The sequence below is a fragment of the Phaethon aethereus genome (assembly GCF_964289735.1).
Source record: "Phaethon aethereus genome assembly, chromosome: Z".
In the NCBI taxonomy this organism is placed as follows: Eukaryota; Metazoa; Chordata; class Aves; order Phaethontiformes; family Phaethontidae; genus Phaethon; species Phaethon aethereus.
Window position 1 is genome coordinate 27,502,977 of NC_138577.1, and position 27,837 is coordinate 27,530,813.

The following is a 27,837-nucleotide window of genomic DNA, read 5'->3' on the forward strand; positions in this document are numbered from 1 at the left end:
ACCAAATACAGAAAACCTGTGGTGTCCAGTGCTACCATTTATGTTTTATTCATTGACATATAGTGAATAAGCATAATGCATATTTCTCCTGCATTTGCATTTCAAATGTTGTATTATTTTATAAGGTCTCAATTTATAATACATACAACTAATAGTTTAAATTTCCAAATGGACGTTGACTGGAAGATCAGTTATACATTAGAAAGCCTTTTGCTGGAGAAATTGCAAAAGCAAATATGTACAAAGAGAGGGAAGATAAAATTGAGTGTTGATTAACTGTCCTGAATGGAGAGATACTGTCGTTTCACAATAGTCTGTACTGCTACTCTACTAAGAGGTCCTACCTTGTCTCACATCCAAAAAGCTGTCTTTTTAAAATTTGGATAAATTTCATGATCTGGCTTGCTGCTTGGCTCTCTGTGGATGGGGCAGTAGAGAGGAGGATCAGATGAGAATTGGGACTGCCTATGGCAGCAGTTCCGGTTTGTGATGGCTCAAAGCGGTTGTGAAAATGCAGCACGGTGTAGTAGCTGAGAGCCATTGACAAAAACCTGTTTCTATAATGTTTTGTCTTCAGCAAAGTAGAACCTGTCAAAATAGAACGTGAAAAGAAACATTAAGTTTCATTGTTCATGAATACAAACACTGATATAGTCTGCTGACATTGGCTTCAGAAATTTATTGAGGAGTTTTACTAAGTAGACTTTTTTAAAGACTTTCTCTTTGAGTTGCATACATTATAGCACTTTTGAAAAGTCAGGTTTTGACACTGTCATTTCAGGGGTCCAGTTTCTCATTGAAAAATAGGGTCTACATGTAAGGGCATATTGGACAAATAACAAAGATTTAAAGCTGTGAGTGGAAGCAAACTCGCTTTGCTTTTTGTATTACAACTGTTTATGTACATCACTCTCTAAGAGCATTTACTTTGAAAGAAGATAGGAGTGAACAAGTTAGGTTTTAAGTCAGGTGTGTCACATAGACTGCCAAGCAGCCACCAAGTTATATTGTGATTGAGCTATGAAAAAACAGAGATGGGCAAAAGTGTAATTGTCATTTTGTAACTGTCAGTAATTTTTTTTCCCCAGGAAAGAAACCCAGTCTCCTTCCCTGGGGAAAGATAGAGCAGATACGGTGATCATTGGAGGTGGTTGCGTTGGTGTGAGTCTAGCGTATCACTTGGCTAAGGCTGGCTTGAAGGATGTTGTTCTGCTAGAAAAATCTGAGCTGACTGCAGGATCTACTTGGCATGCAGTAAGAAATGTTTTCTTAGTCTCTCAGATATTAAGAGCAGTTTGTGTATTTAACGGTGGTGGAACTTTCATTACCTTTATATTACCTGGCTTTCCAGAGATAACTATCTTGGTTATTTTATAGATAAAAACTTTAGCACTGACTTCTTATCTTATCGATAGTACACTTTTCTCATTTGTAAAAATTGGGACAAATATTGTATTTTGAAATTACTGGAAGGTAATTGTTAGTAGTATTATATACTTTTGGCAGTTAACTGGTTTAGACTTTAGTTTAACTTAGACTTGTTAAATTTAAGGTTTTATTTTGAAGGTAATCTAAGTTATACTGCAGACTTCATCATTGCAAGTGGTTGCACTGTCATGCATAAACCAGAAATGCAAAATTTGGCATTATTTTATGTGTAATTATTATTTTTATATGTGCCATCCTGAAAAAGAAGTAATCAAGAAGCAGCATCAGTGTACAGTTCTCAGAGAATATCCCTGTCCCAGAGACAGATTCTTCCTAGAGACAAGAGCTTTCTTTCCTGCCACCTCTGACATTACACAAAATCTTGGAGGAGCAAAGCTAACAACTGTATGCTGTGGGGTTTTTTTAGGCTTAATATTTGCCTGTACTCTAAGAAGAAGAGTTTAAAAGACATACATGTAATAATGACAGGGTGGGGACAGCTCCTATAATGGTGCTAATCACATGGGCATACTGGTGCACATGTATGTATGGACTTACATATTTCTATGTCAATGGCTGGAGTAGGTAGTGTAATGAAATTAAATAAAGCATGCCACAATAATAGATGCTTTTTCCATTCATTTCTAGCTACACTACACTCAGATGAAACTGAGAGGATGTTATCCCTGTGTGTAGTAATACAAAAGAGTGAAAAACCAACAGTTTGGCATCTCTAGAACTACTCTATTAATACAATAGACCATTTATGCAATAGTTAACTATAGTTAGCTATAATATCTTAGTGCCTTTCAGGAGCAAATTGAGAAGGGTGACTTAGATAGATTATATTTGATTTGTATTCTCATACTTTTACCAAGGGAGGAAGTCTGAAGTTTGAAATACTTCACCTTAGTGCAGATCTTGTATGTGTTATAGGGCCTTATGAGCGAACAACAGTAAAAAATTAAATTAAAAAAATTAGTGCCTGAAATGTGTAAGTAGGTTTATATTTCATTTTACTTGCTTTTCAACAAACAAAGCAAAAGAAAGCACACTCTATGGAGTTAGGAAAAACAAAATTCAGTAATTACGTCTCTCTTAGAATGATACCACAGGTGATGCAGTTCACTGAACAGAGCAGCACCATGTATAATGTCAGATCACGTGTCTTGCGTCTTGAATGGTAACTATGAAATGCTCAAAGAGATAACTGAGACTTAAGTATATGACTGAGGCACAGACTGAATTGTATTTACCCAGTGCATATACAGAACAGTAAGTGTGTAAAAAATAACAAAAATCCCCTCATTGAATAAGAAACCAAAATCCATGAATGGGGGTTGTTTCTATATGTTTTCTTTGTTCTTGTTATACTTGCTTACTCTAGCTTATTGCTTATAACTCTGTAAAAGCTACCTCTCCTTCAGTATTTTTGCCCCACTTCTTAGTGAATGCAGCGATGGAGCACTGAGCGAGGAGCTGTTTCAAAAGCAGGGAGAGACCTGAAATGCAGCAGAGAAAATTCCTGCACTGAGCTATTCAAAGAGCTGCTTTGTGGCACCTGCTGCAACAGAATTTGATGACATTAACACAGCAAGACCTAGTTATGGAACAGGTTAAAAATGGATAACTATTAGGTAAACTACAAGTATACTGTCTCTTTTCATTGAACGCAGTATTAGGGTGCTGTGTTTGAAGATGAAAAAGCTGATGCTGTTTCGAATGATGAGGAAGATTAAAACTGTGACTGGGTGCTCTTTGTTAGAGTACACACCGTGCATTTATCAGTAGTTTCCTCACAGTGCTACAATACTAGATGCAGATGAAAATTACACATATATTTAGCACATACAGTGGCGCATAGTGTGTTGCCTGCAGTCACAAATGTTGAAAGTCTGGTTCAGATGTTGCTGTACTATACCACATTTTCCCTCTTTCACAGTCCAGTAGGTCCTGCCAGAGCTCAGGATCATGTTTCATATAGCTCGTATTCCTGCTAGTGTTGCTGCCAAAACTTTCTTCCACTTCTCAGGTCTGAGATAAATTTGGCTGACTTTCATTTTATTTAAAAAAGCACAGAAAGTGTGAACATATTTATATTATCAGTAATAAGAAGATATGAATAACAGAGCATGTGCTGCTCATTTTTATACCTATCTAACCATGACATAGTAGTCATTACTATATGTATGTAAATTAGGTCAGGACTTAGGCTTGAAGAACTCTTGAAGTTGTATTATTCTGCAGGTCAGATCATTTGCAATCTCATTGAAGCCCTAGGGACTGAACAAGGGATATAGAACTCAGCAAATAAATTTTTCCGTTGTTACTTTTTTAAAAGGTGTTTTCTAAGAAAATATTTAACGTACCATTCCATTATGTGATACTTTTTCTTGCAACTTGCAATTGATTTTGCTGCTAATTAATGGTTAATAAAGCACAGCACATGACAAATAAAAACTTGTTACAACTTGGTCAAACTTGCAAGAAGAGAGCATCTAGGTAATAACAGTTTTAACGCCGTTTTCCTCCAGAATGCTAATTTAGTAAATGGTGTTAGTATAAAATCTGAAACATTTTGGAATAGAACAACACTGATACATGAACATTTCAACAAAGAAAAATTTTAACTATAAAAATGCCTTAAAATCACTGTGTCAATTCTCATAGCAAAGTGGCCATTCTTAAAATTCTTTTTCCTACATCATGTTCAACTACAATAACATAATCTCTGTTTTACAAAAATAGAGCAAAACCTAGAGCAAATCTCCTTCAAGTGCAAGATCGGTCCACCCTGAAACACATATTGGGAGGCCAGCTGGGCCAGACATGGAACTCATGACTGAGTTCCAGAGCAAAACTCTGGTATACAGTAGGTGGAAGCAGGAGAAGGCTATGAAGGCATAATTTAGAAAATTTGCCTGAGCATGTAAAGGTAATGTTAGGAAAGCCAAAGTTCAACTAGAGTTAAGACTTGTAAGGAACATAAAAGGCAACAAGAAGAGCTTCTACTGCTGCATTAGTAGTAAAAGGCTGAACAAGGACCATGCAGGACCATTGCTGAATGAGGTGGGTAATTCAGTCACAGTGTACACTGATATACTTCAGTGTATGCTGAAGTACTCAATGCCGCCTTTGCCTGAGTTTTCACTGAAAAGACTTCTCAGGCCTCTGTGCTCTGAGCAGAGGAGGAGAAGAGGAACTACCAGCAGTGAGTGAGGATCAAGACAATAATTCCTGCGAGAGCTTGACTCAGGCACATATATTGGACCTGATGGGCTGGATGCAAGAATGCTGCTGATGTCATTGCAAGGCTGAGGATCTATCACCTTTAAAAGACTCTGGAGGTGAGGGGAAGTGCCCAACATCTGGAGAAGGGCATATGTATGCATCTTTAAAAAAAGCCAAAGGGGTGAGCAAGGGAACTAAAGGCCAGCTAGCCATACTTTGATTCTTGGGGAAAATCATGGAGTGAGTCTCAGATCATATTTCTGGGCCCATAAAGGAGAAAAAAGGTGGTTGGGAACAGTCAGCTTAGATTTGCCAAGCATAAATCATGTCTGACCGAACCTGATTGCCTTCTATGATAAAATGACTGAATTTGTAGACAAGGGGAGAGCAGTTGATGTCACTTATCTGGATTTTAGCAAGACTTAGACACTGTCTCACAGAATATTCATGTATTCAACTGAAGATGTTATGTTCTGTATGGCTGGATAACTAGATAGCTAAAAGACTGTTTGGATGGTTGGGCTCAGAGGGTAGTGATTAATCAGTCCTACTGTACCCAAAGGCTGGAAACAAATAGAGTGTTGCAGGGGTCTGTCTTGGGACTCTTCCTGTTTAATATCTTTATCAGTGATCTGGAGAAGGTGATGAAGTAAATGCTTGTCAAGATTGCAGTTGACACCAAAGTGGGGGGACCAGTCAATGCACTCAAGGGCACAGCTGCCATGCTGAGGGACCTAGACGGGCTGGAGGGGTGGAAGGAAAGGAACTTCATGAAATTTAACAAGGACAAATGCTAAGTCCTGTACTTGACCAGGGAAGTAGTGCAGTCTCTGTCCTTGGGCATTTTCAAGAGAAAATCTTGGGCAAGCTGGTCTGATCTCATAGATGACCCTGCTTTGAGTATGAGGCTAGGTAGAGACCTCCTGAGGTCTTATTCAATCAGTTTATTTTATGATAATTATTTTATGATTCTATGATCTTAGTTTTATATAGTCCAGACAGGTTATAGATGTCTCCCAGCTGCACTCCTGAAATCAGAAACATTCATTATCTGAAGCCAAAAAGCATCAAATGTGTTTAAGACTCTTTTATTCAGAGAAGTTTTGATTTAATTCTTGCAATTACATTCTCTTGAATGTATATGGGTTTATAGCTGACTTGCAAGTGATTTGTGGTTCAGCTGGTTCAAATGACTTTACTAACAGTGACCACTAAAATGGAATTTCCCTACATCTGGAAAATACATTACTACATTTGGAAAAATGACAAAAGACCAGAAAATGTTTACATAAATAAAAGAAGACAGTAAAAATAATATAAGAAGACACAATTTGCAGGCATGTGTCAATTAATTACTCATAGGATATTGAAAATGGCTAAAAAATGTGAACATTTCAATGCCTAATTTATTTCTTTATTCTGTATATACAGAAAAAAAGGCACTTAGGATTTACTTTTTAAGAAACAGGCAAGTTCTAATTACAAATTCTGCAGTGAAACAGCCCTAGGTTTTAGTCTGAGGTAATTAAAATAAATGTGTTCACAACAACGTAAAACCACATGTATCAAATGAGATCAAAAATGTATTTAATCAAATACCTAGTCTCCAGCAGTGTCCAGTATGATGACGATCTGATATGATAGGAAGAAAAGGACTAATAATGTTTTTCCATACTATTAATCTAGCCCAGGGACGTCCTGAATTCAGCACGCCTGCTTTGTGCTTAATGTGGCCCTTAGCAGATTTTTCTTCCTCTTGCAGATCTGTGTGATCACTTTTTAAACTCAGATTGTTGTGGTAATGAACAAAACCAAACATACTTCAAGAACTAGAGCCAAGTTTGTTAATAAAATACAGGCACAACTGGTAGATTATTAATTTTGCACATTTTTCCATTGGTTTATTTTGACATTTCACTCGTGTTACACCAGGATATTGTATATAAACTTTAAGATATCAGAAAGATAAAATCATCCTAAATAAAGGTAGGAGAAACATTTAACACCATAGCTAGCATAAAGACATATATTCAGTAATGCCAGACACTTGTCATACTCTTGTTCTGAAGATACTGAGTACCTGTCATCTCAGGCAGTGAGCATGATTTATGATTTTTGAGGTATGTGGTATCTGAGTGTCAGCCATTTGCTAAGAGCAGTTTGAAACTAATTGCTTCTGAAGAAAAAGATCAGGTCTTAAATGTGAAGTTGCATCAAGAAAGATGGGTCAGAAGAGGCCATGGTTTCAAAAAATGAGGATATGTGCTCCAATTCATGCAATATATGTTGATGTTAATTATAGAGAAGTGTAATGTTTAATAGGTTCTTAGCATAATTAAATTAGTTGGAATTACAATATATCTTTAAAGACCACTAAATCTTGCTTTTGTTATTCACATGTATAGAGCTACTCCACTACATAGTGCCTAAAATACATAGCACAGAACAGAGTTGACAAGCTAAAATCAAGAATAGTTAAGTCACATCTTCCTTAGTCACACTTGTTTTAAAGAATTGAAATACAAAACTAACATAGACATGACTACCCGTGACCAAATTCCTTGAGGAATTCCAAAGCAGAAAGGTAAAAAGTATTCTGCGGTAAGCTGAGCCATTAAGCAGGAGTATAGAGATACCATCTAAGATGGGGACAGACTTTTTAGCAGCGCCTGTTGCAATAGGACAAGGAGTAATGGTTTTAAACTAAAAGAGGTTAGATTTAGACTAGATATAAGGAAGAAATTTTTCACACTGAGGGTGGTGAAACACTGGCACAGGTTGCCCAGAGAGGTGGTAGATGCCCCATCCCTGGAAACACTCAAGGTCACATTGGACGGGGCTCTGAGCAACCTGATCTAGTTGAAGATGTCCCTGCTCATTGCGGGGGAGTTGGACTAGATGACCTTTAAATGTCCCTTCCAACCCAGACTATTCTATGATTATATGATTCTATGTGCATACTAGGCAACTTGGAAGAAAATTATCAAAGCTCTACTGTATGTGTTACTTTTCATCTTTAGATTTCCTGATTTTTTTTTTCAGAATGGCAGTGAACTCAAAGGTGGACTCTGATGTCTAGCTCCCTTAATTGAAGCAACTTTCATCTGTGAATAAGCTTTATTTTAGTTAGCAAAATACGCACTCTCTCTCTCTCTCTAAAGTATTTAAATCGATGTAGTTAGCTTGAAAACCTAAGGGAGTTTTGCATTTCTGTTGTGTCACTTGGAAGAAGCTTTTCAGTGAGATGTTAAATTCAGGAGGTAAAAAGACATATGCTTAACTTCAGTAACATTTTACTCTGGGACTTTTTAAGTGCTAGATGTCTGAAGTTATGAATGTTGCCAGATTAATGCAGCTGTCTCTTTTAGGCAGGTGAACAGTTTCCTTAAATATAGAAGATGCTGTAGTAACTTCTTGATTTTACCTTTGTATGAACCCAAAAGGGCTTGACAGCTTTCTAAAGTCAGAGGTAGTAAAATGATGTGCAAAATACAGTAATTTTAGTAATAAAATTTAATAAAAAATAAAAATTCAGTAATATTAGTAATTTCTTAATCTACTTCTGCAATGCAGCAATTGATCTTCAACTGCCACATGAGACAACTGTTGAGAATAGAAGAATATTGACTTCCGCCGCCCTGCTGTTCAAACCCCAGCAAAGTAATAACTTTTGTTAAGAACTGGTCTTTGTGAGGGTGTGGTTTCTCTCCCATCTCCATTTGCAAAAAGGAAAAGATCCCACGACAGGGCATGTAGTAGGACAATCAGTTGATTTAGTTGATTGGGAGTGGAGTTGTGCTTCTCTTCCAAAAGATTGAAACTGACAACTGAATAATTTAAGGAAGAAAGGAAACTATAGGAAAGAACAACTGCAACAGTGTCATGAGTTGACAAATTTGATGAGAAAAGACAGGTGGAAAAGCACGCATGCAGAGAACAAGGATGCCGTAAGTAGGGGAAGGGTTTTATTTTTATTTTTGTAGCAGTTGGCTCTATCCATGTGTTGCTTTTCTTTACAGTATCTTGACAGTTTCTTTTTGAATGACAGTTGGAAGAGGGGAAAGAAAACACTGCATTTCTAATCATATCTCTGTGTTGTTTTTCCTATTTATTATTTGAGGCTGGTTTAACTACTTATTTTCATCCTGGAATAAACCTGAAGAAAATCCATTCTTACAGCATCAAACTCTATGAAAAGCTGGAAGAAGAGACTGGACAGGTAATCTACTTATCCTTGTAATTATTAATTCAGATCATTGTTAACCTTATGAATAGTATTGCAAAAAGTTTGGAGTTGACAAGTTGATTATGTGTGTGTTCATGACTATAATAAAGCTCCCATGTTATTGAAATATATACTCCTGCCTGCATATAGTTTGGTGTGTAGTCACCAAATATTTTAGATGGTTTCCCAGATCCCTCTAAAGTTTAAGAAAATGGTTTTCATCAAACATCTCAGAAGCTCAGCAGACTGAGAGTCTGCAACTTTAGCTTCGTATAGGAGTTCAAATAGCATCAAGTATCTGGAATGAATGGATTGATTATGATACACTCCTGCTTTAAACATGTCCACTTAAAAATTCATATGATATGATGCTGTCTGTACTTGAGAAGATAGCTGCAGTTCTTCCTGTCCCTTTCAGAAATGTGTTTTTATTTAGTGACTTAAGGAATGGATTTGCAGAGAAACACACAGGTCATCTTTTTTATCTGACATCATTCAGCCATAGATTTCATTTACGAAACTCATGCTTGCTTCAGACAACAGCAGAAATTTAATGAACCTCACTGTGCTAATCTACAAACTTGATAATTGTAATAAAATACTTTTTTCTTCATTCTACTGCGCAGCTAGATAAGATACTACAGAAGATTATTGTTGTGATTTCTACTAAACCACTCATTTAGCCATATTCATGTCCTGTGAGGTAACACACAAAAGGTGAAGTAAACAGTGTGTACCAGAAAGTAGGCATTCAGTGTCCAGCTGTATAAGGATTTCTAATTTATTAAAAAACCAAAAAAAGGTGGGTGGTTATTCATTGTGCCAGTAAAGGTTCTTAATAAGTTAAATTTATTCTGCAGCATCTAAACAGAAAATTGTGCAGGGAATAGTCTTAATATACATTATTACATATTTATTTTTGAGCTGTATCTGTATTTTTAAAAATATATGAGTGCATAAATTCAAATATTTATGAAATCTCAATAAAAATAATAGCATCATGACATTCAAGAAAAGCTTTTTATAACTGTTTTGAAGATAGTATGTAGTAACCTAGAGCATTAATTTGATAACTCTTTTTAAATTTTTTTTTCTCTAGGAGTTTACAGCTGACTCCTGCTCTTTCAAGGGCACCTACCTTATTTGAGTCTCTTTTCAGTGATGTTAGTGGCAAAATTCTTGTAGACTTCCCATAGCATAGGAACATGCATTTATGGAGATAAGTAAAAGTTCTTTCAGTAATTCACTTTTGCTCTTTATTTTAGGCTGTGGGGTTTCATTGTCCTGGCAGCATCAGAATTGCTTCAACTCCCACTAGGGTGGATGAATTCAAATACCAAATGACTCGTGCTGGTTGGCACCCAACAGAGCAGTACCTAATCACGCCCGAGAAAGTACAAGAACTTTTTCCCTTGTTGAACATGGATATGGTAAAGAACCTAATTTTATAAAAAAAAAATTCCATTGCAATTAAATACTGGTTTATCAGATTTGTAGACACAAGGTCTTTTTATACAAATTGTACAATACATTCTTGTTTTTCAGTGAAAAAAGGTACATTATAAACTAAAATCAGACTCAAATACATTTTAGTGCATCCTGTATGCCAGTATGTGTACTGCTAATTATAATATATATAATATTATAAAATTAAAGTGTTGCAGCCCTTGATTGTGTAGGAGAACTGAGCAATTTTACTTTCTTACACCATTTTTAAGTTGGCTAGCTGAAGACCTGATACTATTTGTTTTGAAAATTTATTTTGATTTGGCTCCTCAAGGTTTACTGCATTCAAGAAACAAAGTGGTTTTTAAAAAATTAATTTTGATAAATTTTAATTTCCTTAATTTTGTGGATTTTTACCTCCACTCAGGTTTTAGCTGGCCTGTATAACCCGGGAGATGGTCATATTGATCCCTATTCTCTCACTATGGCCTTGGCTGCAGGAGCCAGAAAATACGGTGCCCAATTAAATTACCCTGTCCAAGTGACTAATCTAAACCCCCGATCAGATGGGACATGGGAAGTTGAAACTCCACTTGGAATAATTCGAACAAAGAGGATTGTGAATGCTGCAGGTAACATAAGCATATGTATAGTCTTCAGATTTACAAAATAGCTGACATGGAGCATCTGTACTGAATTGTGTGGTTTACTTATTGGAATAAGTAATATATGGTTTTGACTATTTACTTGGTTTGTGGTAAAACGTACTTTGCACGTGTTATTTTACAGTATTGTGAAAATTTAGCTCTTATGTTAGTTGTCCTTGACTAGGCATTAATAATATTTCTTTTTGGATTGTCTCCAGCAGTAACTAGTCAGACTGTCTTGTTAGATTTTAGTAGCAGAAGCGACCTTTACTGGTCTACAGGAAGTTGTGTAGAACAGACAGGCTATCTCTATGTGTCTTGTCCTCTTAAATCTTATGAGAGCTACTTAGGAAGGGAAAAGAGGTGTACAAATGAAGTAGAAATATCTTCACTGTTTTTTCAAAGAGACTGAGGATTTGCAGCAAGTAAGATAAGCCTGCCTATTTCAGTATTATCTCTCTAAGATTATACTCTATCCTTGAAACAGAAGATTTTTGTTGCCCTTTGAGTAGTGTTTTAAACATGCAATTGGCTTAACAATACATTTTTTCATGCAATAAAAATTTCCTAACTCAAAGGAACTTGTATTTACATATGCAATTTTTATTCTTCATTGTGTTAAAGAAGCCAAACTGATGTTTCTGCTTCAAAGAGCTTCTGGACAGGAGTCCTTTGGATTTGTGTTTGTTTTACTAAACAAGTTGATGGGTCTAAAAACCTGTATGCCATCTAAACTTCACTTATTTTTATGCTATTTTATACAAGTTATAGAAAAATATATTATTGGTGAAACTATCAACACTTCCTACGTGAAGCATGCCTTGTACTTCCTAGTGGAAGACTTTCTGTTTTCAGTTGTATGAAAACATGCTTCATATTTACCATTTGGATTAAGTTTTTGCAGACTCTGTCTGTCTCATACTGAATCATATCTGCATTTTAGGGCATGAGTCTTTCATACATCCTGTCTCAGTGAATAATCAGACTTCAGTAGGAAGCTGTGACGGCTCAAGAGGACTTTCTCTTCTTGCTCAGATGGGACAAGTGAACTGAGAGCGAGAATATGTCTTTATAATTCCTTTTTACATCTGTGTAGTGGAAAAGAAAAAAACATCTATTTTCAGTGCAAAGCTGATAAAATGAAGAAGTTGAGTGAGGCAGGTACTCTTCTTGCTGGTGGGTAGAATAACCATGGCTGACAACTGGAATTATGAGTTGTACTGGAAGGGGAATAGATGTACTGGGGGAGTGAAATGGTTGGGAAAGTTTCCTGGAGGTGGTTGGGAGCACTGGCAGCAAGTGGAACACTTATGTGCTAGAGGACTTGCTGAATAAGGAAACTCAAACTGTGAGGAACTGTGGGCATGGTGACAGTGAGGATGACACCATAGAGAGGGATAGCAGAAAGAGATCTTCCATTAAGGGAACTGGAGCTGGAGCTTTCTGGACAAAAAGATCAGGAAGGATACTTGAGGACTGGTTGTATGTGAAACTAAGACGGGAAAACTGAGGCTGCCTGAGCTGTCTGAGCATGAAAGACTGGTGGAGTACCAAGGGAGATGTAGATGAGAGTAGATTGGAAGGAAGAGAAGGCAGGTGTGACAGGCTATGACAAACATGGGAGACTGATTTGCACACAGAGGCAAAATAGCTGAAGAAGGATGTAAGGACTGGAGTAAACAGAGTGGGGTATGAGATTGAGGAGGAAAGAAGAGCAAGTATGGGGAAGCGGGGGTGGGGTAGAGAGAAGATTGGGATAGAGAGGAATTTGGAGGGAATGGGATAAAACGGCTGAACTCTGAGAGGATGAGCTTTACTAAGTGACCTTTCTTCCAGTATCTGGGATGTAGACAGATCCATGTTAGATCATTCAAGGCTTTCAGTAAAGATTAACTGAGAAACCCATTGAAAAGTGTGCTTTCTCATCATATACTTCCCATACATAGGTGATCACCTGGTATTGCTATAAGCCCAGCTAAAGTACCAGGGATCTGAAAAAGTTCACCTTGAGGTTCTAAGTATGTGCATGGACTGTCATGATGTCCATACAGTGCCACATAATGACATGTTCGAGAGAAAGAGGTCTAGAAGAGTTCATAAGCTTTTTAGAAAGCAAGGAATCACAGAAACAGGGAAACGTAATTAAAAGAAGTTTATTTAGACTGCAAAGTCAAGCACTTAGAAGATGAGAGGCATCAATATTTGATTTTCTTTGGACTCTCAGTTCATGGCTTTCAGGCATGAATTATGGGATGGCATTCAGTTACAAAATCATAAGCTCTCTTACTAATAGGATCCTTATGTCATTTGTTACACAGTATGGATGTACTGGTCTGGGAATGATCCAAGATTACGGAATGGAAAGGCTGCTCTTTTGGCAATCAGACTTCTTATTTAGGCCACAGACTTCTAGGCACTCGTTATTCCTAACCATTGGCTCTGCATTGTATGGATGAAGTATCACAGATGTAGTAATCTCCTTATTTTTTGTAGTGTAGTTATCTTTCTTTGGCTTATCTATTAAGTTGACATTAGGCAGAGTTTTCTAGTAAATGCTTTTCAAAGTTTATATGCAAAAATTAGAAGGTGCCCTTGTGAAATTTTTATAGTCTCTTTTTTTTATTTAATAAGTTATTAAACCAACAATATATTTAGTTGATTCTCTGATGTAGTTAACTATTCAGCCAAAATGGGCATTTGAAGCACATATTGCTTAACATTCTGGCTAAGGATGTGAAATCAATACTGTATAACACATATCTCTTATAAATGTTCTCTTAGCTAACATTCATTCTTCTTCTCGGCCTTGCCTCATTCCACTACAGATCATGTCTGGTATAATTCAGAGCTCATACTTTAGGCTCGTGTTGCAATATGAGCAGAGAAAAATACATCAGAAGGCTCTTTACATTTTCTCTCCCCCCTCATCCCCCAGCTGACATCTGCTGTGGAACTGGAACAAACTAGTTTCAACCAATCTTTAGCTGTTCCTTACGAGAGATTTCCATTTTGGAAGAAAGCAGATGCCCAATAAATAATCCCTGATGTGAACTAACTGTTATTGAACCTGCTGAAGTGATTTGCAGCGTATTTATAATGGAATGTTTGATTAAAGTCTGCAAAAATAGTGAAATTACTTTATATATACAGTATGTCTGTGTGTATATAAGCACACATTTGCAGACATGTACACACTGTATATACAACCATTTATACATATGTAGTGATGGAAGATTTCCTCTTTTTTAGAAACAAGAGATAGTCAGATTACATAGTTCAACAGGTATGCTAAGTAGTACCACCACTGAATATTTCAGCATCACATGTTTGCAGTCTCTATAATTTAATCTTTACAAATGCCCTCAGGATATATTTTATGCCTTTGTGTATCTGTACTATGTGTGATAGGACTTGACATCTGCTTGCAACTGGAATTTTGTTTCAGAGAACATATTTTTCTTTTTCCCATTTTTGTGTTTGTAATAGTTTTGGTTCAAAAACTTTAAACAAAGAAACTGTAATATTTTTTGTTTAGTAAATGTCAGCTGTTGTTATTCTAAGCAATTAAATAAGCACTTATGGTGTGATTTTTTTAGAAGTGCAATATTTAAAATTTGATTTTGAGCAAACTTAAACTATTTGCCTTTAATTTAAAATCCATTTAAAATCAGCTGTTTGTAACGTACTCCTGCAAACTTAGTGGCTAAGAAATTTAATATTACTTTGGAAGAAACAAAGTTAAATTTCAAAGACCTAAAATTAAGTCTACCATTTTTATTTTCTTTGAGGAGCTTTAATATGCTTGCTCTCTATATTTTCTCATTCATTCTGTTTTAATGAGTAAGCAAAATAGTGAATTTATTAGAAGCACATTCCCAGAGCATTGTCTTTTTTCCAAATATCTTTTTAAGTCCAAGCAATTTTGGCAGGAAAACAGTGCATGATACTAGCAACGGAATTTTTTGCTACTTCACCTTTCTTTCCCCTTTATTATCTGACCTTACCCTAAAATAGTTTTCTTTGTAGGTGACATGGAAATGCCCAAATCAAAAGAAGCTGCCTGAAGATTGTTAGCCTCTACTTAAATCCAGATTTGTATTTGTCATGTGGAATGGAGGAAACTCTTGCAGATGTGCTAGAAATTCAAATGTATTAGATTTTTTGGGTTTTTTTTTGTATAAGGGAGCATAAATTAGGTCTCAGTAGCCTTAAAGGATGTTTTGAATCCCTGTATGACTCTGGCATGATCTTCCCTGAGCTAATTTAACAGACTTAACAAGTGTTCTGTCAGTGAGTGTCCTCCAAGTGGTGAAGATGTCATTAAGGAGCAAAACTCTTACATACGGTAAATGCAGAACAAAAGATACTGGTTTTTAGTATTTACTGGGCAGAGGCTTTTAACTGCACAGATCTCTCTATCTTGATCCCAGATTGCCTGCTCCCTTGCTTTACCTGCTGCCAACAATTGTCAAGTGAGTCACCACAAAAAACGTTTTCCTCAGAAACTTTGCGTTTTTAAAAACAGTGGGTGTTAGACCCTGAGGCTGGTTTGTAATACTAAAAAAGAGGCTGACAGCCCTCCTGGCGTGGGGGGAATGGCACAGGCTGGCGTGGCCCAACTCAGCTTTTCTAATTGCTCTGCCTTTAGGCCGTGCCAGAGAGGAGAGGATGTATTCCCAAGTTAGCGGCAGCAAGCGGCGCGGGCCGGCTGCTCCCTGCGGGACCGGGAGCCAAGTGTGGTAACAAGGCTGGCAGGGCAGGGGCCAAGCCAGCAAGGGCTCCGTCCTACAGGACACAGGGGAGGGAGCAGGGCAGGCCCAGGACCAGCATCTGGGGTCAGCCCACAGTCCAGATCTCCAGACATGTTTGTGGGGATGAGGCACAGGCAGATCCATAGCGATGAAGCCAGACTGAGGCCAAGCCTGGAAGTCCATCCAGAGGTCAGGAACAGGTCTGGTGATGGTAACCAGGGTCAGATACTGCCCAGCGATCAACAGGCACGACCACAGAGATGAGACTGGGCTCAGATCAAGCTGGGAAGTAGTCCACGGATCTGGATCAATGAGGTCCATGACCAGGCACGGGCATGGTTGTGACAGAACTGTAAACAGGCAAACCTACAATCAAACCAGCTCAGACAGGTTCTGAAGGCCAAGAGCTGACCTGAAATGGAGCTCCTGCCCTTGGGCAGAGGTGTGGGTAGAAGTCCCAGGCGAGTCTGCTCAGGATCATTAATGACTGTTAGTGCTCTCAAGGCCCTGAGAGCTCAATTTTGGTGAAATCTTGTAGAGCATGGAATTGCAGAGAGAGGTAGGAGCATCTGGCTAAGACAAGTAAGCAGCAGAAGGGAAGAAATGTTGTATATTAAGCTGCGCATTGTAAGCGTAAGTCCCAGGATCGGGGGCAGCTGTGTTAGGAAGCAAATCTTGCTGGTGGTATTTTTTCATAAACAGTTTGGCATCAACTGGTTCCACAGGATCCAGGCTGACCTGCCTTCTTTCCCTGGGTGCCAGATAGCACATAGTTTTTTATTTGGAAGGCCCTGCTACCTCTTCTTCCTCTTTCATTTTGCTTTCCCCCAACCCTCATTCCTAGACTTCCCTGGAACTCCTTCTTCACTGCATTTTCCCCCTTCATTCCCACTTCTGAGACCTCCACTCCTTGAGCCAAGGAGTCAGGAAGAGCAGGGCTGAGGGATATTCCAAGCTTCTTAGAGCAGCTGCCATCCCAGTCAAATTATCTGTCTGATTCCCGGGTCTGTATGTTCCAACATCACAGCAGATACGAGCCATGACGCAGAGCCCAAACTAGTAAGTTTAGCATTTAAGTGGCTTCCACACCTTGACTTTGACACAGGTACCTCAAGTCTTACCAGCTGGAAACAGCTAGTCTGGAGGAACCTTAACAGAGGAGAATTAGGTCTTATCTAACTTACAGCTAGTAGTATACATGAAGGGTCTGTATAGGCTTGAGGGGCAGGGAAATTGTTGCTTGCTTTTTCTGGTCATGCTCTGTCCACAATTGGACAACTGTGGGAGAACACACTGACTACTCACCAGTACGAACATCATAATGAATTAACTGCTGTGTGAGAGACATAATTAATATGAGTCACATGATGCGTGTGCAGAGAAACTTAAATTCTTGAGGTTAGCTGACAGAAAGTACTGCCTTGCTCTGTGGGGGTGTTAGGACTTGACTACTGTTTTGGGAAAACATACAAGCTCATTTGGTTGAAAGTAAGAGGCTAGATTAACACCTATGATATGAGCTAATTTATTCTGATTTTTAAGTGTCTTCCACATGCAGTAGGACTGCATTGCAGACCTACTTTACTGAAATGAACCATGGGGTTTATCTCTTCCGAACTTTTAGAAGCCTAATTTATATTTTTCCAATTATACTTTTTTAGTATCTGTGTATTAGAATAATATATGGTAGTATAATTAGGAATAAGGACATGGAATTATGGAGCAAAAATTATGCTGGATAATATGAAAAATAATTTGAAAATTAAAAGTATGGGGAAAAAATTCCTTGTCACATTCCATAAAGCGCAGTGCTACCTGCAAATGTTTTACTGCTGTTTTCCAATCATGGAAATTAATCTTTGAATATTTCTGTTTCGGTTTTTGTGTTCTCTAGGCTTCTGGGCCCGTGAAATAGGCAAGATGATTGGCCTGCAGCACCCTCTCATACCTGTTCATCATCAGTATGTTGTGACGTCAACTATTCCTGAAGTGAAAGCCCTAAAAACAGAATTGCCTGTGATTCGTGACTTAGAAGGATCATATTATCTAAGGCAAGAAAGGGATGGTCTTTTATTTGGTCCATATGAAAGTGAGGAGAAGATGAAGCTGCAGGACTCATGGGTAACAAATGGAGTCCCACCAGGTAATTAAGGGAATTAAATCTTTCAACTTGATAATCACTAGCACATATTTTAATGTGTATAAATCCTAGCCTGTCATGCTGCCTTATGTGATGGAAAATAGAAAATATTTGCAATGCGTGATTGTATGCAGAAACTTTTTTTCACAGAATAGAATTCTAATGGTAACAGTGAATAGAAATAAAAATGTAACGTAAAAACCCCCAATTTGAAACAGGCACAAAATACACATCTACAACATAGTCTACTCTCTGAACAGATGCCTGTGTCTTGTGATTAGATGCAGTCACTAATCTGTGTTCTGTAGCCTTTTGCAACTGAATAGGGATTTTTCTAAGCTACCGGTCTCTCCAGCACACTGGCTGGGGCTTCGGATTTTTGCTGTTCCCACGGAGATAATGTGGTTGTCAAATAGGATCACAGGTATAGCAAAGGAATATCTTAGACAAGAAGCTGTGCTTGGATATAAGTGCAAGAGAGCTTTGGATTTGTATAGAATTTTTTGTACAAAAAATCACAACCATGTCATACTGCTGCTTATTAAAAAAAAATTACTGTGTTATATCTAAGCTTCAGCTTTACATTCACTTCTAGACAGAAAGTTATATTAAGTCAACAATGTTGCTGTTTTAAAAAACCACAATGTGTTTCCTAAGGAAGAGCAGTCAGCATTGTTGGGCTTTGGATTGCACTGTCATGGCTTCCTGAACTTATTGTCTCTTGTCGTGTCAAGTTCCACTACAGAGTGATGTTCAATAATGCTTAGAGCCCAGACTTAAGGCTGAAATATATCCAGGAGTTCACTAAAAACCATGGAAATCATAGACTGACACAGGCAATACCTTTCTTCCCCTCCCCATATTGTTGGCATATTAAGAAAAATAAGTGGGTCTTATTAACATAGAAGGAAGTTTCTATGTTTCTCCACTACTTTTCTACTTCATTGTTGAGTTTGTGTGACCTTAGGGTTAAACAAATATGTATAAAGGACAGTGTAACTGCAGTGACAATAAACTTGATGCTGCAGGCAACTAGGGTTTTGTGCACACCATTTTTCTTGTGTAGGATGGCAAAGGCTTGAACTATGCTGTCTATGGCTATGATGAATACAATATAACTTTTATAGTTGTAGAGTGCATAACTGTATTTAAAATGTAAGTATTTTTGGTGTAATTAAGTGTATAATAAGAGTCAAATATTTGTGCAGGTTTTGGAAAAGAACTTTTTGAGTCTGATTTAGACAGAATAATGGAGCATATTGAGGCTGCTATGGAAATGGTCCCAGTTCTGAAAAATGCAGACATCATAAACACAATTGCGGGTCCTATCACCTATTCTCCAGACATTCTTCCTATGGTGGGACCACATCAGGGTGTCAGAAATTACTGGGTAGCGATTGGTTTCGGGTGAGTACATCATTAGTAGCAACTTTGTCTTTCATATTGTTAAACTGGCAGTCAGCTGAAGCTTTGCAAATTTGTATGGGTTTAAGGGTTGTTTTGCAAGTATTTTCTGTAAAATGCAGTTGGAAATAGTCTTAATTACCACTACCTAAATAACACAAGCTCTCTCTTACTTCTTCATAACTCTCACTATTTTTTCAGTTTGTTTCCTCTGTTTATTCTGGAGGCCAGTATCTGTGACACTTTATGATGCAGCAAGAAATGAGTAGTACTTGGTACTGTCTGTGCAGCAAGTTAAAGTCATAAAAGTGCTGGGCTTTACAATACACTTTCCTGTTCATTTTGTGTATTGTTTTGAATTACATTGTGTTCAACAATTGTTTGGCCTGTGAAGAAACCGGTGTCACTGAAGTTGTGGCAAGAATTCTTGATTGGTACAGGGAGAACTTCTAACATGAGTTGCTAACTTTTTGCTGAAGAGTGGAAGATATACGAAGCAGAAGGGACTGCCAGCGTACTGGGTGACTGCTCTAGAGATACACACACAGTAATGGTTCTGACTGTTGCAGGTTGACCTGAGACATGATGTAGCTGAATGCTAGAGGAAAGCAAATGAGGGCAGTGTGACAACAGGAATGGGTGGTTTACTGGTGTCATTTACTCTCTTCTACCCATAATGATATTTTCTTTTAATGTGACTTACATCTTATATGCTCTGGCCCCACTGAAGTCAGGGGTAAAACTCGTACTGACTTCTGTTTAATTGTCTTAGTTTGACCATTGATGCAAGGTGGGTAGAATGAACTGAAGATAATTCCAGGCACATGTTATTGAACACATTCTGTTCACATTGTTTTTCCAATTGCCTAATTTGCTGTTCAAAATCCAGCTCAGCTTTTTCCAGGTTTTTTTCAGTCCAAACCAAACAAGCCCTCAGATCATAAGATAAAACAGTACCACTAACGTGCTTTCTGAGGCCCTCAAAATAAAAAAAGTTAGGTAATTTTGCAATGATTCATTGTGAAAGATATTCACCTTTGCTGCTTGGATTTAAAAAGAAAATGTTATCTTTTAGTAACATTTACAGAACTTATAGTTACAAAAGCAGTTTGCCTAGTCCTTGTTCACCAAAAAGACTGTTTAAGTTCATTACTGTGCTGCCAGACTTTGGAGCCTGTTTTCCTTCATTCGTGTCAATGGGAGCAGGATCAAAGTTCCATATAGGAATAACTGAAGACCAATGTTATATGTTTTAGTTTCTTTAAACAACTTATTTCAGGAATTTGATTAATCTCTAAGTGTTCAGACACAGGTCACAGTTATGTCATTGGATTGCCTTGTCTGCTTTTCAGGGACTTTTGACTCTGTTCTGTGCTTCTGGGTCACTGCAGTGTTTCTACCAGTGTTGTAATTTTTTGTGTACATTAGCAAATCCTTATCTCATAGTCAACTACCAGGGACATTGTGACAGAGGACTTAGTGCTGTTAGTTTAGAGGATTTTTATTATCTAAAATTAGCAGCTTGCTAGGCATTTTAATGTGCAAAGAATAAGTATAGTTAGCAGAGCTTGTAGCACTGTTTATTATTAAGGTTGCTCAACACATCCCATTTAAGGCTGTTTTCAGTTACTTACAGCTTTGAAAATGTTAAGAAGAGTCGGCTAGAATTTTATTCAGAAAAGTTTAATTCAAAGCAGTGTAACCGTTCAAAAAACCGAGATTTTCCGAAGATATGTTGTTTTGCTGTGTTAATGTTTTTGGGGTGAAGTCTTTCTTTTGAAAAGCTATAATTTCCCCATTTTCTGAGAATGAACTTCACATTTGGCAGAAGCGACCTTTCTCCCAAAGACAGACCTTCCTGCATATCTTTCTTCAGAAAATCTATCCACAAGACCCTTTTCACAATCCTTTATTAGTGTTGCAGCTCATAAACACTTAATAGAGACTCACTAAATCTTGCACTAAGATTCCTGCATTCTATCTACAGTAGTATTCCACAGCCAGAGACTGAACAGGAGTTTTCCTGCAGAAATGGGATAGAAAAATGGCTAAATCTGGGACAAAGATGGTAGAAAAGGGACCACGGTGTGCAAGGACTCAGATTGCCTAGGAAAAAGGAGTTGAATGAGTTGAAAATCAGTTAGAAGCAAGTACTCATAAACAAGAAAGACACAAGAATAGGACAGGGACAATGGGGAAGATGATCTGGCAGCGACTGGAAGAAGAGAAGAAAACCAGAGAAGGGCAGGTTGTGTTCATTAAGGAAATTTTTTCTAAATCATCTTATGAAGACTGAGGTTCCTAAATTGTACCACTCTCTACAGCTACTTGTAACAGCCTATCCCTGCAAAGCATGTGTTTCATTCTGTGTAGCAGAACTGCAGTGGTATATTAATACAATTAGCTCCCCATTATCCGAGGTAATGAGTGATTTGGGCATCCTGTGTAATTTAAAATCTCTGATAATGTAATTATAATCTCCTAGGCTCAGCTAGGAGCACCAAAAGCAACTGATTGCACAGTCAGTGCTGCAAAGCTCTGCAGAGTACAGAGACCAGTCAGCCCCCAGGCAGTGCTCTACCTATAGTAGCAACATCGAAGGGCTGTCTTTTCCCAGGGTTACCTTGCCATCAGCTCAACAGTCTTCAGCTGAAGCTAAAAGACTCATTGTGCTTGGTCTGTTGTCATCCTCCGTCATGCAGTGGTCTCTGTGCTGTGTTCCCCTGCACTTTTGGCTGCAGTGAATGGTGGAGGGAGACTAAAAGTCTAAAACTTCTGGAGCCATTCTTGAAGGCATTGTAGCCATGGTCACAAAACTTATACCCATGAATAACTAAGAGTTGCCTAATTAAATAAACTCCAGCAATGGCTAGCTCTTCTGTAGTACTTGCAGAGTGGCAGTTTACAAGTGCTCATCCTTACTGCATCGACTGCAGTGATGCAAGCTTGTGCTGAGAATCTGAATATTTATGCTGGACAGCCTAAAGGAGTGTGTTTGGCAGAATTATTTCATATACTCAACTCTAGAATACCTGACTTCATAATATTTCTGTTTTATTGAAATAAATAAATAAATTACAGATAAAACCCCACTATATCAATGTAATCTCATGAATATTACGAAGTCAGGCATTCTACAGTTAGGAAGTGCCAGAGCTAAGTTGTCCGTGTAACCTGAATTAATTATTCTTATCCATATGCATTAGAATTAAATTATTACATCCTTTTCTTTTTTTTTTTCCACAAGATCCTTGCCTATTTAATTGGGGGCATAGAATTCAGAATGCAAAGTTGATGAACAGCAATTCAATTTTGTTTTAGCTTCACTATTCAGTGTGAGTGTCTGTGATTTAATTGCTGCATGCTAATCTAAACTTGGGTTTGGACAGACTTACCTTTCTTCAAGGATTTTTCTGTTATGCTCATTGGACGATTTCACAAATAACTAAGAACTTATTTTCACATAAATATAATGTGATATATACATATGAGAAATGCTGTACATTAGCAATGGAGTTTTGCTGCTGACATTGGGGCAGTAGAAATATCTGTCAATAAAACATGTAATCTTGGAAAATAAGACAAAGTATAACAAACAAACAAACAAACACCAGAGGAAAAAGTTTAGAATACTTTAGGGGATGTATTAGTAGTACATACTAGTAGTGATCTTTAAAAACAAACAAACAAAAAAAGATTTGGCACTACAGGACTTTTTTCTGTTTTTAAGGTATGGCATTGTACACGCTGGTGGCATAGGAAAGTACCTCAGTGACTGGATCCTTGAGGGGGAACCTCCATTTGACCTGATAGAATTAGATCCCAACCGGTATGGAAAGTGGACCACCACAGAATACACAGCAGCCAAAGCAAGAGAATCTTATGGTTTTAATAACATCGGTAAGAAGGTGTACTTTTAAATATATTCATATACTGCGAATGGATTCCAACAAAGCCTGCCTCTAGATTTCCCTGTTTATATATATGTGTTAATATATATTCTATCTTGGTGATGTACAGTATTTAGTGTGCCATGATTTTTTTTTTTTCCCCCCCCCTGTCTAGTTGGTTACCCTAAAGAAGAAAGATTTGCTGGGAGACCAACAGAGAGAACCAGTGGGCTGTATGATTTGCTGAAATCAAAATGTTCAATGGGCTTTCATGCAGGATGGGAGCAACCTCACTGGTTCTACAAACCTGGAGATGAGACTGGATACAAGTAAATAAAAGATTATACCCACCCCCCCAATAAATTGTCATGACAGCAAGGGCCAGCTGAGTTAAATGTAGTAAGAAGCATACATTTATCATTCATTTCAGTTAAAGGTGTCTGTTAGGTAGATCTTCCATTACTGTTTTTTCTATAGTTTAGAATCCATTTTATTCTGATCATGCAGGCATTTCAAAAAACACATCAAGGTATCCTGTAACTCTGCTAGGTATGGGGTGTCAGGGAGCAACCTAGCTCAAGGAAAAGATTAGAGAGCAATTTGTTCATTATAAATTTAATTATTCATTATAAATTTATGTTTTTCTCCCTTTCTTATTATTTGATCATAAATATGATCAAAGCACAGTATAATGTTTTCACGAAAAAAATGATTCCTCACTGAATAATTCTCAGCAAAGGAGAAGCCTAATCCTCTTTTCTTTTTTTTTTTTTTTCCCTGTGTCTGCCTACCTAGTTACCTGCTTGCATCAGGGAGCATCCAGTAAATAAATGTTTTCCACAGGGATACTGGAGTCCCAATCTAAATGAGGCTCATAAAGGAATAGAGACACACTCTGCTGTTCAGAAGTAAAAACTCTGACACCTTAAACTCAAATAAATGATTCAGCAACAAAGTATGCTGTAAATTTACATGACACACAACTACTTCTTCTAACATTTGAACAGTTCACAGTTTATTGTACAAAATGGTTGATAAAATATCAACCCATATCTTTCTCTGTTGTTAAAGGATTTTAATAATTAAGCTATGTTAGACCAAGGAAAATATTGGGTAAGCTACCTACAAATAGGAAAGTCTAGCTCTTTTGAATGATTATTAAACTGAAGAAACTGAAGACTATGTTTTGCTAAAAAGAGCACAAAATTTCCGAATTGTGTTTTATGTGTGTAAATGCTCTGTTTCAGACCCAGTTTTCGGCGCACAAATTGGTTTGACCCTGTGGGTCGTGAGTATAAACAGGTTATGGAAAAAGTTGGTGTGATTGACCTGTCACCATTTGGCAAGTTTAAAATAAAAGGCACAGATTCTGTTAAGCTGCTGGATCATCTGTTTGCAAATGTTGTTCCAAAGGTAAATGGGACAGTGGTAACTGTTTTAATGTAGGATTTAGACAAACAAGATCTGTTTCAGAAATGGAAAATGAAGCATAATATTATTGCTGTATCTTTGAGATACCAAACACTCAGATCCTTTGAAGAAACTGTTGTGTCAGGAGATGTATTTCACTCAGTTAAGAGCACGGACAGTGGAGTTTATGCTAGAGTAGCCCTATATAGAAGTACCTTTTGACACAAATCATTGAATCATGGAATGGTTGAAGTTGGAAGGAACCTCTGGAGGTCACCTTGTCCAACTGACTGTTCAAACAGGTCACCTGGAGCTCCTGGCCCAGGACAATGCCTAGATGGCTTTTAAATATCTCCAAGGATGGAGACTCCACTAGCTCTGTGGGCAACCTGTTCCTGTGCTCAGTCACCTTTACAGTAAAAAAGTGTTTCCTTCAAACACAGCAACTTCTGTGTTTCAAATCTTTATCTAAAGAAGTCCAAGTGAATCTCACCTGGAATTCTTTTACAGTAGTACTAGAATAGCTTGGCAGCTGCCTGCCTAAAATGGCACTGTACTGCAGCAGCTTCAGACAGTAGAGGAGAATAGTAGAAGATACTCTTGCCTGACCATAGCTGGATGTTGTGTTCTACTTGGATGCCCAAGGGAACAGTTTTGTTGTGGGGGTTTTTTATTTTTTTGAATGTGAGCCGTGCTTATTTTCCACCCCCTTCATACTGACTGTTTTACACCCGGCTGCTTGAAGCAGGCAGGGTTGCAACCACTTAGGATATTCAGCTTTCAGCTCACACCTGTCCTTTCTCTACAAAGTGTGGCTGCTCACAGATTCTCAGAATATGATCCCATTTTCAAAAATGGCACATTGTGACAAACTACCCCAGGTTTCTTATTCTTGGTTCTCAGTTTATGGTAGTGCTCCATGAGTCCCTTTATCTTCCCTCTCATCCAGTGTTTTTAACTTCAGAGATACACCTCCACCAAGCAGATTGTTCCTTTCTGAAGTGCTGCTTACATGGGATTTGCTCATTTTAGCACAGAATTTCGTTAAGTTTTTGCTATAGGTGATGGTTTTAGCTGGTTCAGACACCAGAGAGAGGAAGCATAGGGAAAGAGTAGGTACCCTGAGACTATAGTCTCTCTATACAAAGATAGATAACTTTTCAGAGGACAGAGGCAACTGAATGGGAAGGCTGTACACAAGAATGGTAACTGTAAATGTAAATGGTAATTTAGGTATAGGTTTAAGAGAAAGAAGAACCTGAATTGCCATGTTGTCATTTTTTACTGTTTTAATTTTTTGATAGGAACATAGATTAAAAGTTTGTCTTCTTTCTGGCTTGGGGTAGAGGTAAGGTAACTCTGTCATCAGTGGGCATAGATAACACTGGCCAAATATATTGGGGGGGGCAAGATTAAATAGGAAATTATGAGAACAAAGTGAGTGCTTTCTATGGAGTTTAATGAGTGTTGCTATGGGGGAAAAGAAAGGTAGAGAGCAAAATAGAACAGATTATGAGTCTACGTAAAAATCCACCATTCACAACCGTTGATTATTTAAGCTGTCTGATTTTTGGTACCATTCATGCTTGTCTGCATCATAAAATAATTCAGTGAAGTTACTGGAGACATACTTGTATCACAACTAGGTTAAGTCTGACTACCATCAGATTCTGAAAATTCAATTATGTGCCTGTAATATGCCAGTAACTGTATTAATGTAATATGACCTTGCAAAAGAATGTTAATACTTGCAATATTTTTCCTTTTTCCATTCATTTACTGGAATCTGAGCACTGACTGGGTGATTGACAAGGTTCTTATAAAAGCAGAATGAAATAAGAGAGATTGAATTCTGCCTCTGGAACCAGACCAGCATAACAGCTATGGCTTATTCATATACCTGTTTGTGTGGATGATATCTGTATGAATGTGTATATGTTTTATGGTCACAGCTAGGTAACTGTTATTCGAAATTTTACCTGTAGAGATCATGTTTCTATATAGAACCTGACTGAAATGTACAGAGATGTAAATTCATAGTCAGCAACTACATAAAATATAAAAGCATACATAAATCAGGGCCACAAAAGCATAAGCCAGCTCAGTAGTTCTTTCTTTAAGGTAAGGGACAAAGTAATGTTATCCTTTAGGGATCTGAAAGCCTTAGTCACATGATTGAAAAAGAATATTCATGTCAATAACACACAGAATTTTTTATTTCGGTCATCAGAGAACAAACTAAAATTGATTGAATTTGCATTGAAAATGCATTCTTAAATCAATGTAGCTTAAGAACACCTTGTGAAATATACAGTTAACAAATATTTATAAACATCTTGATTTATCTCATTTCAAAAATTTTGATTTATTTCTGTGAAGAAAAATGTGATGTTTCCCTTGTAAAGCTTGATCTTGGCCAATTGTATATCTGTCAACTCCTATTATGGTACAGCATAACAAATATAAAAAATTTTGGTCTTTCAACTAAAGACATATTTCCATATATTTCATAATGTTTAAGAATTCAAAGGTTTTATTCTGCATTCTTAATAATTGCAAATTTTACTCTGTAGGTGGGTTCCACAAATATAAGCCATATGTTAACACCGAGAGGAAAAGTTTATGCTGAGCTAACAGTCTCTCAACTGTATCCTGGAGAATTTATGCTTGTAACTGGCTCAGGGTCAGAACTCCATGATCTGAGGTTAGTTTATTTTTGATACAGTAAGTACACAGTGCTATACAGTCACGTTAATATGGAAATCTTTTTACTAAGTGCCAAATTCTTGATTATTACTCAACAAACCTTTTGCTAGGTTCAAGAGAATTCTACTTATTTATTGATTTTGGTTTCTTAGAAACTTGGTTGAGTTTAATCCTGAAGTATAAGCAGTTGCATATTGGATTAATGTTGGTCTAAAAAGATGGAGAATTTACTGGTAGTTATGTAATATACTTCAGTGGAGGTAGTTCTTGTTTTGTGGTTGAACCTGTTTGTGTTTGGCATTGTATGATGTAACACAGCACGGTTGTTCCATTCTAATGTTTTCTCTTACGCAAAAAAAGAAAATTGGCTTTAAACATAGATGACCCCACAGGCACTGACCTGGCCAATACAGACTGGTAGTGCAGTCTTTCTGATACTGTGATAATGTCTTCTGCTTTGGGCTCTGGGGTCACAAAGGAAAACAACAAAAGGAAAGGAGGTAGAAGCAGATGCAGGATGACTTCATTAAAATGTTTTTCATAGATGAGAAGTGATTGG

The 27,837-nt window shown here is 37.5% G+C and overlaps 1 protein-coding gene across 1 annotated transcript in view; it reads left to right on the forward strand.

Moving 5' to 3' along the window:
* The window catches only part of DMGDH (dimethylglycine dehydrogenase), a gene marked incomplete at its 3' end in the record, with an annotated part of 46,164 nt that overhangs the window by 869 nt on the left and 17,458 nt on the right, over positions 1-27,837 (forward strand). Inside the window, exons 2-11 of the mRNA XM_082013252.1 lie at positions 1,089-1,254; positions 8,780-8,878; positions 10,150-10,314; positions 10,758-10,962; positions 17,623-17,871; positions 19,077-19,275; positions 23,003-23,172; positions 23,338-23,491; positions 24,410-24,575; positions 27,146-27,276. Coding sequence (XP_081869378.1) covers positions 1,089-1,254; positions 8,780-8,878; positions 10,150-10,314; positions 10,758-10,962; positions 17,623-17,871; positions 19,077-19,275; positions 23,003-23,172; positions 23,338-23,491; positions 24,410-24,575; positions 27,146-27,276 — 1,704 coding nt within the window. The remainder of the gene's footprint in view (positions 1-1,088; positions 1,255-8,779; positions 8,879-10,149; positions 10,315-10,757; positions 10,963-17,622; positions 17,872-19,076; positions 19,276-23,002; positions 23,173-23,337; positions 23,492-24,409; positions 24,576-27,145; positions 27,277-27,837) is intronic.